Source organism: Rhyacophila brunnea, unplaced genomic scaffold (genome assembly GCF_057557595.1).
Source record: "Rhyacophila brunnea isolate RB1 unplaced genomic scaffold, BYU_Rbru_1.0 scaffold_21, whole genome shotgun sequence".
NCBI lineage: Eukaryota > Metazoa > Arthropoda > Insecta > Trichoptera > Rhyacophilidae > Rhyacophila > Rhyacophila brunnea.
The window spans coordinates 21,912,922-21,929,468 of record NW_028232871.1 but is presented as its reverse complement, the minus strand read 5'-3'; the positions used below and the strand labels follow the sequence as shown (position 1 = coordinate 21,929,468).

The 16,547-nt window shown below is 35.2% G+C and overlaps 1 protein-coding gene across 4 annotated transcripts; it reads right to left on the bottom strand.

The window, feature by feature from the left end:
* Positions 1–700: 700 nt before the first annotated feature.
* Positions 701–16,424, bottom strand: LOC147070837 (uncharacterized). 4 transcript variants are annotated; one of them, XM_085948731.1, is made up of 7 exons: positions 15,987–16,380; positions 14,630–15,190; positions 13,548–14,577; positions 8,031–8,213; positions 5,144–5,300; positions 4,385–4,534; positions 701–1,897 (listed from the first exon to the last, which is right to left on the bottom strand). In XM_085948731.1, the coding sequence occupies exons 3-7, from the start codon at positions 13,774–13,776 to the stop codon at positions 1,732–1,734; spliced, it is 885 nt and encodes a 294-aa protein (XP_085804857.1). In that variant the 5' UTR covers positions 13,777–14,577; positions 14,630–15,190; positions 15,987–16,380; the 3' UTR covers positions 701–1,731. The 4 variants fall into 4 exon arrangements, with proteins under 4 accessions (XP_085804857.1, XP_085804856.1, XP_085804858.1 ...); XM_085948730.1 differs by lacking the exon at positions 14,630–15,190 and having other exon boundaries at positions 13,548–14,413; positions 15,987–16,424; XM_085948732.1 differs by lacking the exons at positions 13,548–14,577; positions 14,630–15,190 and having other exon boundaries at positions 15,987–16,393.
* Positions 16,425–16,547: the final 123 nt, after the last annotated feature.

Here is a 16,547-nt window from a genome sequence, read left to right as displayed (position 1 = left end):
ACGTCAAGCAAGAGTAACTCCATACAAAATACTGAACGATGTTCAGTCAGCTGATTCAAATGCGGCAGTCTGATAGGCTCTCAATGATTTGGCCGTTTTGAAAACAAGATGCCTCTGACTTGGCCAGTTTAGATAGTATTTGATATTGCAACATATTATATTGAATAATAGGTATTAAAATTCCCTACTGAAATTGATCAAAAAATGAACTTCAGCAAAAACAAGACTTGACCATGTTTGATAAAATATGCCTCACCTACCTACATTAAAAAAAATTATACATTTTTGTTGACTTGCCAAGATTTTACGAAAATGGAAATAGCCGTTTTTGTTTCTAGCACTTTTAAAAAACCAACAATCTCAACTTTGCCGTTAACATGTATCGTACCCTTATGTCGTCCCCTTCTAACAGATGAGATGATCTAATGGAAGACCAAAGATTCTCTTAACTACGCTTGCACTTGATAATGCTCAGCACGCCAGTTGCCTCTTGCTCAACCGTAGTTTGTAGATTAAGTGTAGAAAAATTCAAATCCTCCTGATATTGACTCTTGGCTTGTACTTACATGTACTCTCCATAGAGAATTTTTCTTCACATTTCTGGGTGGCCTAAACTTAGGATTGCCATAACTTTTCAGTGAAGTCCGGACACTCAGATGTCTTGAAAGACGTCAGTTGGAATTGGAAATAAAATAAAAACTCACAAATATCAACGCCTTTATTGAAAATAAGTACACTGGTTCCATTCTATAATAAAAATTACTCGCAATTATTACTCTACTCAAGGCATAAGTGACAAAGGGTGCCAGTTGAAGGTAGATAACTGAAAAAAAAGCCTAGGACAGCCATCTTTAAAGAACTTGATTTTTAATTTTGTTTATCTTCAGTATTTTGCTTAACATTTTTTTTTATATTATACCTTTTAATAATAGATATTTCAAGATAAAAGATAACAGGCACTAAAACCCAACCGCGATTCAGACTGGGGTTATAAAATTCTACTGTCACAATAGTTGAGCGTTTAGACGATGAGAACATTTGGCATCGAATCAAACGCACTTATTACATCGCTGTAAGCATGTTAGGCTTAAATACTTACAGCCTCAGGTCACGTGACAGTATGACACTAGTTTTGAGATTATGTGTGTCTTTTTTACAATATGTGTGTAATCATAATATGTATGCGTTGTATTTGTGATATTCGAAATTACTTGCAGCCCTTTTTTTGATTATTTAGTGCCATTTACGTGTCGGTTTGGTTAAGCAAGCGCACAATCAATTTATAATACATACCGACGGATAGATATCGTTGGAAAATTATAGTATTTTTGTAGAATATAAAATAATGAAGTTATTATTTTCAGACAATTAAAAATTATTAAGAAGGTAGGCTTTGAATAATAGTCTATTATGGAGTCATTAAGTAATTTACCCAAAACAATAACATTACTACGGCTTTACGGCCGAGATATATTTCTGGAAAGCTAGCCGCCCTATAATAGCGTGTAACGAATCATTTAGTTCCATACAAATCGTAGAGTGTGGGACATAGTCATATGGATTTCGTCATCGTGGTCAGCGTTTCCTTACTCTGGACTGGTGCTACAATGCGGGTCTTAAATGGTGGGAGGTATGTGACGTGGTGATGGACCAAGACAAGTGATCATGCTTCATGCTTACTCTGTGCTCCAATGCTAATGCATGTTACGGAGAAGTAAATATTCACTCGGTTCACTCTTCTATAAAATTTTCATCGAGGACTTCTAGATTTTCATAGAGTGAATCATCGGAATCTCTCTTGAGTGAAGGATCCTCGGTTTCAGGATCGACGTAGTGAGTCGGGTAATGCTGTGTCAATTCTCGACGGAGGCGAAACTTTTCTTTACAAATAGTGCATCTAGAAAAGAATAATAAAATCACCGCTGAGTAATTGCGTAGAAAAATAGCGTTGTCAAGATATTCTGAGACATTGGATGTTATGGCATTTCGGTTGCGATTACACCCGTGGTAGAGAGCTTGCAGTGCATATGTATTTAAAACTTTCGGTGAGTGAGTTCAAATCATAACAATTGCAAGGAGCTGATTGTTGAACAAATCTCCTTTTACAAACAAGCTATTAAGATAAAGTCCGCTTTGTGGAGGCCCATATACTCTGTTTAGGAGTGAAAATAGTAATTTAGCAAAACCTTCTGAAATTATTAGGTTACAAGAAGTAAAAATGAACAATTATTATAAAATCCGGTGTGGATCTAGGCGGCCACACAATGACTATTCTTGGCGGATTGTTTTTGAGAAATAGTTATTAGCTATTTGCTCAACTCATTAGATCCATGCTTTCGATTTAAACACATCAGGCGAATTCTCCGGTGCCACTACTCGCAGACTACTACTACTGCTATCTGTTCGCTGAGGACGCTATAGTTTGAATGATGGAAAATCATGGTACGAGGGTGGGTCAATAATTCCTTAGAAAAAAGCATTAAAACAGTTTTTATTTTTGTATTTTTTTTTATTTCTCAACATAATCTCCTTGGAGCTCAATACACTTGGTTAGACGTTTCTCAATTTTTTTTAAACCGTCAGAAAAATAAGTTTTCGGAAGGTCCTCAAAATAAGCATTTGTCCGATCGATGACTTCTTCATTTGAAAAAAAACGTTGTCCACTTAGCCATTTTTTTAAGTTTGGGAAAAGGAAAAAGTCACTGGGGGCTAAATCTGGCGAATACGGTGGGTGGTCGACCAATTCGAACTTCAATTCTTCAATTTTAGCCATTGATCGTAAACATGTGTGAACACGGGCATTGTCCTGATAAAAGAGGATTTTTTTCCTGTTTAAATGAGGCCGTTTTTCTTCAATTTTGTTTTTTAGCTGGTCCAATAAAGATGCATAATAATCCCCTGTTATTGTTTTTCCTTTTTCCAAATAGTCAACGAAAATAATTCCACGTGCATCCCAAAATACAGTAGCCATACCTTACCAGCTGATTTTACGGTTTTCGCCTTCTTTGGACATGGTTCGCCTTTCGCAATCCACTGCTTTGACTGTTCTTTCGTCTCGGGAGTATAGTGGTGTATCCATGTTTCATCTACAGTCACAAAGCGATGAAAAAATTCATCCGGATTGCGTTGCATGAGCGACAACAGGGCTTTAGAGGCCACCACCCTATTGCATTTATTGTCGACTGTGAGCAAACGCGGCACCCATCTTGCAGAAATTTTTTTCATGCCCAATTTGTCATGTAAAATAGAAATGACGCTACCTTTTGAGATCCCTGTAACCTCAATTATCTCACTCAACTTTAATCTTCGGTCACTTAACACCATATCGTGGATTTTATTGATCATTTCTGGTGTAGTCACCTCTACAGGACGTCCTGAGCGTGGTTCATCCTTTGTTGATGTACGACCACGTTTAAATTCATTTAACCAGTTATAAATAGTTGCAAGTGAAGGAGCAGATGTGCCGTGAACTAAATCCAACTCATTTTTTATTTCCTTTGCTGTTAACCCTTGTATATTAAAATGTTTAATAACAGCTCTAAACTCAATTTTCTCCATTATTGTAAACAAGCAAATTTTTTTTTTAAATGTACGAGAAACACACAACAACCCGACCAATCTGATTGAAACTTCGCAGCATACTGAATCGGTAGTGCCGCTGCATGAAAACAAACCGCTTACAGTACTAGTCGCGCCACCTGTCGGCTTTTCTAAGGACTTATTGACCCACCCTCGTACATTACAGATTCAGTCCTTGTCAATGGCGCCCGACGAGAAACTGTCACCTGGGGGCGTGCAGTATTTTGCAGTTTTGAGGACAATGAATTGAGTAAATAGGACCAAGCACAATATGAATAAGTGGGAATAATCCAATAATCATTCAAATTGTCAATGTGGCGCCGAGGAAACTTCGGAACATGTCCGCAACAACATTGATGATAATATGTTTGAAGCAAAAAACGTGGCGCATTATGGTGGCCAACGCATTTAAGCGCATCTCTCGCATGGACATGACAATAAAATAATATACTTTAACAGTTTACCTCATATTTATCTACACTAAAAATCTGTACCCTGTTATACCACACCCGGTTGGGTAAGGCAGTTCCCATTAATTATTGTGTTCCATGATGATGAATCATGCAATTTAGTGCTTAAATGTGCATTTTATATGAGAAGCAAAAATATTGTGCGATAACTCGACCCATCTGTTAGTATGTCGCTTAATGAAATAAATATGCTGTCACATTAATTAATATAATTGCTTTCTTGGCATGACAACATATTTTGTCTTCCCGGTGCAGTAGTTAAACAATATTTGGGACATGAAGTGCCTAATTTGTAAGATCTATTTAAAAACAGTTAGAATTACCAAATTACTTACTCATAAATATTTACACCAAGATGCGCTTTCATACTATGGGCGAGCATTCTTTTATAATTGGGGAAAGTTTCCTCGCAGTGCTCGCAGCTGTATGACATCTCGCCTGAGTGTAATTTTCGATGCTTATTCAACTGCTCATCGGAGTAAAACCTGAAACCACAACAGAATAAAATCAGAACTTTGTCGACCTTTATTTTACGCAGTATCATTCGAATGACAACTGATAGGAAAAATTTTTTTTCACAGAAATTCGGATACGGATTTCTCACAATGTGTGATTTGCATGTATTTGTGATATTCTTCCCCTATACCTCTTATTCTCACCCCCTGAATAAAGCAAAAAAAAGCATTACAAATAAGAATAATCACTTAAATGTGTACAGCAGTTTTTTCATCAAATTACATTTCACGATTCATCCTGATTAGAAAGGTCTCTTCCCCGACCATGCACTTCTATCCGAGTGAATGACTACCCCTGTAAATGCATCCACTTCACCATACAGGTTACTCTATTCCACTTCTTGATCCTAGATTGCGTCCGATTGACTCGCTTCTGCCTTCAGATTGTTTCACATCATGCACAATGTTGGCTGATGAATGACTGACTTACAGGTGTGTTCCAAGTCAGTCAGGCATGTTTACTGTGAATTGGACTATTAAGTGTGACTTCTAGGACTAAAAATATGTCTGTTCTCTGCTTTTCTCATGTTTTTTGCAATGTACAAGTAGTAATCTAATAAAATAAACCATCACAATTACCTAGAAGTGCAAATATCGCAGCCGAATTGTTTGACACTGGTATGAAGTCGCATGTGAACTCTCAAGCGGTACGCATTCCGACAACCGCGAAAGCAGATTTGACAAGTCAATTTGTTAGAAGTGCCTTTGTGTATCTTTACATGGGTAGTTAGCTGAGCTGAAAATGAAAATATAACTTATTACATTCATGGCTGGATTTGAAGGGACATATTGGGTGTTCTAAAAAATATTATTTATAGTTATATCATCATCAGCCGGGATCGATCCACTACTGGATGAAGGCCTCCCCTAACTCTCTTCACTCTTCTCGGTCATGCAGTAAACTATCATGTACCCCCTTTTATACTTTGAGCAACGTTCACTGTTAGCTAAGTTGAAGCTTTTTTAACATACAAGGGGTCCTCATTATCCCAGGATAATTGGGACTAGAGATTCCAATCCCGGGATCCCGAATCCTGGGCTATTTTCGATACCTATGAATCCCGGGATTGATAAACATAATCCCGGGATTTCAGGATTGATTTTTTTTATCAATTTGTATGGAAAATAAAATAAAAGCGAAAATATAACAGAAAAAATACTTGTAATAAAAAATAACTACATTAGAAATAAACTGAGTTTGAATGAAGTTTGATTTATACCCATGTGTAGGTAGCCGATTCATTTTATTTTTTCACATAAATTATTAAAAATGAGAAAGATTGGAAAAAAACAATGTTTCGCACTTTTAACAAAGTAATTCCACCATGATATCATACGTTTTACGGCAATTTCATATTTGGTTGACTAATTAGATTTATGAAGCGGAAAGGCCATAAGTACACCATGATTATTTGCTTTACTATTTTAAATCTCGCTAATCCATTCATTATATCTTTACTATCAGAAACAGCAATCTCATATTAAATTCACATTATTATTTATATTACAATATTATTTACTCCATTAAACTTGTGTATTTCCAAGATTGAACGTACACAATATTAACAATAAATGTCTTAAATAGAATGAATTATACTAGATTTATTTTTGGTTGATTTTATCAATGTTATTTGTAAATATAAAAATTTTATATAAACAATGGAAAAAATTGCCAATCCCGGGATCCCGGGATTGTCAAATTGTAATCCTGAAATCCCGGGATCAGAATTTTGGCTCGGGATTGGATTCCTTAATTGGGACTGAAGAAATATCTCTTAATGCGGATCCGCTTAAAACGGGGATCAAAATTACCTAGTAAATCGGTTTAATCGGGACACGTTTAGAAAAGAAAAATACATGTTAGCAAGACAGAAATAGCATATTAGTGTGGGATTGAAAGTGACAGTGGACGACTGTGAGTTATTGCGCATGTGTTTTTTATGTGTGATTATACTTTTATTGCAGTTTCCTGCAAATTTGTAACTGCGAGGACTCGGATAACGAATTTGAGGACCCCTGTACTTAAGCCACGTCGCACATACACATTAGTCTTGACTGCAACACATTGAATTTGTCGATGTGATTTTATTGGCATTTACAAATTCCATGTAACTTAATGTAGGACGGCACACAGCATGATTGCAACACTTTTGGTTGAAAAACACATCTGATGTTGTATGCAACTTATTTAGAAATGAACAGCATGAATGTCGCTTGTTTGTAGTTCAAAAAGTCGGTGCTATAACTTCTCACTTACTATACTATCACCGGCCTTCCGCGCGCTCTTAAGCGTAGATGGCAGGCCGTGATAACGTCAAGGCCAAAGCGGGGGTGGGGGACAGAAACGCACGGTGTATGTTGTCAAGGCTGGTTTATTTTTATCGTATTTGCGATTTGGCGGGCTGCAGACGTGGTGTCGCGGGCTGGGCTACTTGTTGCTTGGGCTGCAGACGTGGTGTCGCGGGCTTGGCTGCTGGGGCTTCGCATCCGAGGCGATGCTCACTGTCCGATGGGAGATAGGATCGGGGCTTGCGGCTTGGCGTGCTGCCGATGGGGTCCTTTGTTTCCTGGAGATGCTTGAGAAGTCTGCCGACGCGGTCCTTTTGGCGGGAGATGTATCTTGGCTTCGTGTCCGAGGCGAGCAGAGACGATGCTCGCTGTCCGGCGGCCAATCGAAGAAGAAGCTTTTCGCGCATGTTCAACCGTCAGATTCGGTGTCATCCCGCTCTCGGTCGCGAACCTCCCTGTTTTATCGACAAATTGACCGGTGGCGGCGCTATCGGTAGGCCACGTCTGTTTTGGCGGGATTTTGACGAATTTGGATTTTTGATTTCGAGCCGGGCTCTGCTCGGCCGAGAACCGCGAATAGTGGACGTAGGCTGTGGTGTTCTGGGAAAGTTGATGGTTCGGTCCGCCCTTTGAGATAGTCTCCTGTGGGAGACTTCCATCTGGTATCAATACTTATGACATTCCTGTTGGTTACCAGGGAACAGAGGTAAACAAAACTATCATACTACTGTATATAATATGTAGGTACTAATATATTTTTAATTCTGAGATTCTTAGACTAAGCGCGCATGAATGATTAATTATTTGGACGATGATTGTACTGCATGAAACATTTTTCTATCAACTGATTTTTTAATCGGTTAATAATCTCATGTTAAAAAATTCAAAAAACGTGCAAAATTCACATGTTATTTTTCAATGTGTGTTTGGACCCAGAGTACAAACCTATTAGGTTGAGCAAGTGGCCAACATCCATTTCTCGCAGAACAAAAAAATCTGTTAATACAAATCCGTGGCCCATAAATACTTAGGATCGGACATGGAAAAAAAACATGCTACGACTAATCATTCATGTGCGCTTAGTTATGGAAATTGAACCCGTAAACCACTCATAGAGCATGATAAATTCTGCTCCATGGAGGGTATTGTTATATTAAGTAGTATATTATATTCTAACGTTTACTCCTAAATTGTTTTGGGCACAGATGGCAGTTGAAAGGTTTCAGTTGAGAGTGGGTGGTCAGGTGATCCGTTAAGACAAATTTATCCATAAATGTTTTGCCACACTGTGGACAAAGATGGGGCATATCTCCGCTGTGATTTATCAAATGGGTCCGCAACAATTTTCTCATCTCAAAAACTGAAATGAAAAAGTAAAACATAAATCAATTAGTAGAAATTAAAAATCAGTTGCAGTATGTAGCGTCGATCATGAAAAATCGTAGCATATGAGGCATCTGATTTTCAAAGCTGATATGCCATAATTTAATGTTAGAATTAAATGAAATATTTGTATATGTCAGGCGGTTGTTTTGTTGGTTTTAACGTCAGCTGCTGCATCAGCTTGGCGGAGTGTTTGTAGAGTCTCCTGATTTTGCCGAGCACACCATCGCTGAACCCGTTCATTTGTCAAACGGCGACGTTTATCTGTTGGTTCTTCCTCATCCATGTTTCTATTTTTTTGATTGATTGTGTATATTGCCTAAGGTTACAGTAGGTTAAGTGGATTATCGAGGGATAATACACTAATTTCCTGATTTTCTATTCACTTGATATGTTATTACTGCACTCAAGGCATCTGTCAAACTATTATGAGAATATGATTTATTTTCTTTCACAACCCGATTAAGGTGAAGCCTTTGGCTCAATTCACGATGAAATGTGACTTCAACGCCATCTAAATGCGTCTTACCATGATTTTCTAAAAATGATTACTAAAAACTTTGGTCGATCGTAACCAGATGGCAATAAAGTCTAAAATAAAATATTGAGTGTCGCCACATATTAAAAATCATAAGCTTGATAAAAATGCATTTAAATTTATTATATATTTATCTACCTATGTAAAAATATTTACAATTAATATTTACCCCATAAAATATTTACAATTCTGACTACATGTCATCAATAGACATTATTTGATTTGATTTAAAGTGTTTATGATTTTTTCATTTTGTTTACCGTAGTTTTTTTATACTGGCAATAAAGGGTAAGCTGTCCAGTCAATGAACCAGATTTTTTTACGTTGTCAATACTAATATAAATATTTTTCTACAGTAAAGTTTATTTATAGTAGTAAATGAACATTTAAGTTCAAATGTTTATAACATTGAGTTTAATCTTGAACAATTGACAATTACATCGAATTTCTAGAGGTGGAATAAAAGAAGGATATTAAATGAATAGCAAAACAAATGCCATTCGAAATATTATTAAACAAAATAAGGAATATACAGTCGTACTTGGTTATTACGAGGAAGGTTGGACCGGCTGAATTTGCTCGTTATAAGCGGTACTCGTTATATCAGAGAATAGGTATTTTTATTGTCGGCGAAAACAACAATTAGACACTTAACTAGTGTCATAAACGTAATCTGTCCCCGGCGGCATCTTGTCCGATCGGATTTTATTGCTTAGGGTCGAAATGTTTTTAAACGATCAACACATTAACAGTATTTTAGCTCGGTATATCCAATAAGTTTCTCGTTATAACAGTGAAAAAAATGTAAGGAGAAAATCATATACCAAATGTCAACGATTGTTTCCTCATTACATCCGAGATCTCGCTATGTCCGAGATTGTAATAACCGAGTTCAACTGTAGTTATAATAATTATGACATAGTCGATATAAAGACATCCCAATTCGTTTCGTTTCAACCATGTCCGATCGTAATGGGATCATATGGGCCTCCAGAGAGTAGAAGGTTTGTATTAACTAACTAACTATATCCGAGATAAAAATAAAGTAAGACACGCAACGAATTGAATAAAAAAGAAGTTGGAGGTAAGAAAAAACGTAAATAAACATGCGAACAAATCTTGATAAGCAAACCCAAGGACAAAATAAGTGACAAATTTAAAAAAAATTGTAAAACATAAGAAAAAAATTTAGAATTTGAGGTAAGTGCACCACTGATTACATAATATTCCAAGATAAAGACAGAACGTTATTTCTTTGAAAAAATCTAATGTCGATTTTAACGAAAATGCAAGATAAAATAAAAGATAGTTATATTTATTTTACCTATGTTATGTAAGTGAAATGGATTTGGAGATATAAAAAGAAACCTTTTTGGCCCAGTGGTTTCTAGGTGTGGACTTTTGTAATTCCCTGAAGATCTCGAATAAATAATTAAAAATTATCAACACCTATACCATATTTCTAGGTATCTACTATGATTGAAAAGTAGATCTTAATTTTTTGTATTTATGATTGCTTCGTAAAAAAATCAATATTTACGGCTTTATGATGTGGCAGATAAATGAGCAACTAAATAGTGATCCAAATATTATGAAAAGTCCAACTATCAAAGCATCACGGCATAAAATTAGTAATACTACGGTTATACACAATTTATTGTACCTACCTATTGTTATAATTTTCTTAGTTAATTTAATCGTTGTTTTAATTTAATTTATTTGAATTCAAATTCATCTCTTATGTGTTCATTCACTGAATTGTTTACCCTAGCGTAGCCCTAGCATAGCGTATATCTTTACTATTTTTAGAATACTAAATTATCAACCTCCACTTTTTGGACGACAGACAGTTATAATAGGCATGTAGATAATAATTTTAAGGCCGTAGACAGGAATGAACGTTCGATGGCCCAAATATAGTACAATAGTATGTATGTAATTAAAGTTAGGGTACAAGTCGGTTATCCTGGATACAGCGGCAAACACATTTTGAAAATAACCGATATACTAGATTATTTGTTAGGATTACCTAACGGTGGCCGCGCGGCATAAGCGTTGGACTATCATGCCGTGGGTCCCAGGTTCGAATCCTGGGTCTGGCAAGTACACATATTGTTTTTCAATTTGTGTGTGAGTCAGGGTATGGACCTAATAGGTTGAGCAAGTGGCTGACATCCATTTCTCGTAAAAACAAAATCTGTTAATACAAACCTCTACTCTGTGGAGGCCCATATGATCCTATTAGGATCGGATATGGTCAAAGAAAAAGAACCTAACCTAATCTAACTTAATTTAACCTAAACTAACCCAAACTAACAAATAATCCAGTATATCGGCTATTTTCAAAATGTGTTTGCCGCTGTATCCAGGATAAACATATAGAACAAAAGTTAGTGAAGTGGAAGTTTGTCGAGGCTGTTTTGATCGGGTTAATTAAATTTGTCTTTGAATAATATTGAGACTAGAAATTTTAACAATTCTTATTATTTTTAACATTGTATATTGTTCATAATTTTCGCGACTACCACGTGAATAGACGTTTTTTTTTTACTTATAACATTTTAAACACTTAACATAAATAGGGATAAATTGTACAGTCACTAGACAAAGATTAAATTTGATGTGTGTCAGAAGTATCTTAGGCATTTTCACTCGTATGCTTTCTTTATATTATTTTGAAACTATATTTATTTTAAAATCGCTTTATAAAAGGTAGGTACGTCAAAACAGTAATAAATATCTGAAATAATTACACAACACTACTTCAAAAAGTGGAGGTTGATATATGGTCGTCCATTGTGACATGCTCCAATATCGCAAACAGAAAATATTATTGAGAGAGCGCATACCTATTGACAGAGCGTACCTGACGAACCTTTATTTTCAATGTATGTGTGTGTGTATTTTTTAATCTATGTAGGTATTGTTTCAAAAATGGTTCGATTTATTTCCGCGTTAGCAGCACATGTCGATCAAGTCTTGTCAAATATCCATTTTATTTACAATCGATTCGTTAATATACAAAAATACAAGATTAAATTTAAATAACTGGCCTAAAAAATAATATTTTTAATAGAAACGCTAAACGTTTTTCGCGATTAATTGCGTCTAAACCGAGATATTTCGATTTTAATTGCATGCTTTCTAACCTCTAAATCGATGTTTTTTAAATTTGAAAAAAAAGATATAAGGATATAATAAATTCCAATTTCCGTTTAGCGTTTCCCTAGGTAATAGATTTACGTACATTTTTATCGTAATTTTGATAATAAATCTTATGTCATTCATTCTTACCACCCGATAGAAATGTACCGAATTTGACACGTATTTTTGGTATATAGAACTCTACGATACTTCTTAATTTTTTATTTTATTTTTCTCATTACTTTTGAATATATATTTACCGATTAATAAACTTTTCTAGCTATTTTTCGATAACAACTTTACCTAGAGACATCACCTTAAAATAAACATATCCTCTGATTTGGAATTGGAAAATTTGCAGTTATACGTGTGTATGTTTAATGTCTTCTCCCTGTCCCACTCTATCTTACACATTTTCATGTTTTCTCTCATGTGTTGGTAATTTTTAAATATATAATCGGGTTCAGTAGGTTAAGTTTTTTTGAGATTTTTTGGATTATAGAAATTGTGTGAAATTACACATTGAATATCGACTGTGTTTAGGAAAAAGGGCGTAACCCTCGATTTTTCGAAAAGTGCTTTTATTAGATATTAACAATGTATACTATAATATAATATATAATAATATACTATAATACTATAACTAAATACACGTTCTGTAAAAAAGAAGTAGCCGCAAATGCCGATTTATTATCTAAATTCAGGTTTTAATTGAGTTTTAATTAAGTTTTAATTATAGGAAAAAAGCATTTAACCTCAATTTTAATGATTTTTCTGTAATAACTTATTTAATTATTATAATATCGGAAAGAAATTACACCAAATCATCAATCACCATGCACCCAATGTCTCTGCCTATTTTTTATTAATGTTAAACCAAAATCATTCAAAAAACGTTTTTTGCCTCTCCTGTAAAATTTGTTCTGTGTGGGTTACGCCCTTTTTCATAAACACGGTCGATATGACATATGTATTTTTTGTTAGACTGACCAAAGGTGTGACTTATCAGTTTATGTAAATAGATACGTCATATGCAGTAAAGTAAATTTTTACTAAATAAAAATATTCTAACCGAAGATGTTGAAGAAAACCTTTTTATTATAGATGTAGCCTAAACATAATACGAAGGTGAAGCAAAATAAGCATTTAATTTAAAATAAGATTAGGGTAGCTACAAAAGCAGGTTCATTTAAATTTTAAAGAGAACATCAAACTTCTAATAATATATATATCATTTATTTGACAATTTGTAGGGCGTATGAAAAGCCAATCTGTCACGATGAATAAGATAAGCAGCCAATAATTTGAGAGCCGTATTTAGTTGAAAAGTCCTGCAAAATTGGCTCGCCAGTAAATAAATAACGTAAAAACAATGCATATTAAAAAGTGGGAGCCATTGCTTGCGTTTGGAAATTGCCACCTTAGTGATGTTAATATCAGTGCAATTTACCAACTTAACCTTACTTCATTCGTTCAACGCATTCAAATGTCATAATAGAAATAAGACTTCTATATAGATAGTCGAAATTCTTTGGTTTAACCTGAATACCACAGATACATGCATATATTATTATGTGTTATATAATATGTATTACATTATGTTGTTACTGGATAAAAATAAATTAGTACCTTCATTGCAGAAACGACATTTGTACACAGGGGGCACCGCGATTGACTTTGATGTGGCGTACTTGAATATGATCAACAAGGAATTCACGCCTGGTGAATTGTGAATCACATTTATTACACTTGAACGGCTTATCAGCAGAATGGGTCGCCAAATGCCGCCGCAGGCTGTGCGCCAACATTGTCTTATTGCAAATTTTGCAAGTATCGACTTTCTTAGCTTTTTTTGCATGTATCTTCATGTGAGTGAAAAGTGTAAATTTTTCATCAAATTCTGCGTCGCATTCACTGCAACGGAATTTAACATCCAGATTTTTATTGTTACTATTCGCGTTTAACATGTGTGTAATGTCGTGTCTTGCTAGAAGATCTCTGCTTATAAACTTTTTGGGGCATTTGAAGCATTTAAATATTTCTGTCACATCGTCGTGGACATTAGTAATATGTTCATTTAGTTGATTGTTATTAAGAAACAGCTTTAAACATATAAGACATTTGAATATCAAATTATGATCTCTTTTTAAATGATCCATTAATGCATCCAATTGTTCGAAATCTTTTCTGCAATATTCGCAAACTAATTCTATATTAGTATCGATTGTATTGTCTTCAGAGATCATAATATTATCTTCATCATTGTCTACTATTACTAATAGAGGATCTATTAAATTTCCACAGTCTTTAAATTCATCTTTGAAATCCTGTCTTATATCTTTAATATTGTTTATTGGTGGATAATTTTCCATAGACAAAGTGGTTCGCAACGTATTATCTACCTCTTGACACTTGTTGCGAAAGTCAAAAGCGCTTTGTAATTTTGCCTTGCATGTATAACAAAGTTTCAGGGGTAAAGCGTCGTCTTTGGAGATCTTCAAAGTAAATAATTTAGATTAGGTGATTTTCAAACCTAATTTGGTCAGCCTTTAAAGCGAGTTATGGACACTCAACTGTAAAAGCAGTTGAACTGATAATGCGTCTTTAAATCGAATTTACAATCTGACTGTAAAGTCGCCCAGTGTCATCATCGAACAAGCTAACAAGCAGATTGTTAACACTCTACCGAGAAAAGTTAAAAGCCGGTCAACTTTACATGCTATACGCCGGCGTGTGGGCCTACTGCGTCTGCGCAGTAGAGCGTAGTAGCGACCTCCCGATAAAAAACGAAAACATTCTGTCAAAATAGTCGCTAGCTTGTTGGCTTCTCAGCGAATGGAAAGTTTTGTGTGTCATCATCACAATCGCAGTAGCTGAATCGTCCGCTTTTAAATTCGCCAACAAACAGCTCGTAAAGTAGCTCAATGTAATTGACGCATAAGACACATTTGAGAGAAAGATTTTGCAGCAGGTGTAAGGACCCTTGAGTGAGGTTGGGTTGTGGAGAATCAGGTATGATGATGAACTCCTCAACTACCTAAAACTACTGAGACTCTTAACTGGGCAGACCATGTTCAACAATTTGTTCCCATATATAAGGTTGTATTAATAAAAGCAAAAAACATCCATCTACAGTAGAACCTTGGTTATCTGGACCAGTGATTCCCATCCGGGTCTGCGGGAACATTGTCGAGATCTGTCAGGGGCTCTGCGGGAATCAGGAAAAGCTCACACAAATAGTACATACATCTTGAAACGTTTTGGGTGATAGGCTAAAAGTAATGTTTAATTTATTTAAGAAATGGAGTGCATATTTGGAAAGTTGAGCATGTTTAGGTTTAGATATTGCAGTTATTATGGAACAAGAGTGAATTCTACTTGGGAAGAAAATTTTAGAGAACATCTATATGAAGGAATGAAAATTGTGGAATTCAGTTGTATTAAAAACTGTTATAATATATTTTTTAATACGTAGGTATCTACTGATTATTGTTAACCGACCCTACTGGCGGTGACATACTGCGCCGGTTGACAGGTTGTGCGTTGCTTAGGGCAAGACATTCTAAGACGGCGACAGACTGAAGCCTCAATTACATTGAGCTTCTTTACGAGCTGTTTATTGGCGAATTCAAAAGCGGGCGATTCAGCTACTGCGATTTGATGATTACACACAAAACTTTCCATTCGTTGAGAAGCCACAAGCCAGTGACTATTTTGACAGAACGTAATTCGTTTTTTTACCGGGAGGTTGGTACTGCGCAGACGCAGTAGGCCCACACGCCGGCGTGTAGCGTGTAAAGTTGACCGGCTTTCAACTTTTCTCGGTAGAGTGTTTACAACCTGCTTATTAGCTTATTCGATGATTACACTGGGCGACTTTACAGGCAGATTGTAAATTCGCCAATAAACAGTTCGTAAAGAAGCTCAAGGTAATTGAGGCTTAAGGAAGAAATATAAATAATACAACTTCAATCAACTCGGAAAATTGTAGGTACCGGTTGCCACGATACCACATATCTAAACTGTACAATACATATTCAACAAATTCTTTACTGTCGTTATCTTTACCTTTATGGGTGCGCATATTAAGCCAAACATTTCAGCAAAAGTAAGTGCGTATTCACATGGATCGTCTTGATGTGCAGCATTGAACATATCAACAAACAAACACCTTTGCCTCATGCAAGCTCTGCACATGTTATCATTCAATATACCAGTGACAATAATTGATGCCATATTACATACAATAACTTTAAACTGAAAATTACAGCTTGGGTTAAGTTGCTTCTATAATAACCAAAATTTTATTATAACAAGATAAAGTAAATTATTTACAAAGAAATTGTAGTTTTAATTATTTTAGTGAAATTACAGAAAGACAATCGAATTATTCTTTTTTATTAAATTCATGTTTGAAATTCTATGCAACTGTCAGTTTTAAGTTTTTATTTTTGTTTTTGACATTTGACAACGGTGTTGACAGATAATGAAACAATGTACTAATTCTGTTTATTGTATAATATTATACCGTATACCTACTATCTATTGTAAAAGTACTATAATAGTAAAATTACTATTATTAGCTAAAAATTTTGCTATTTGAATTAAATCAAAATTTAAAAATAAGAG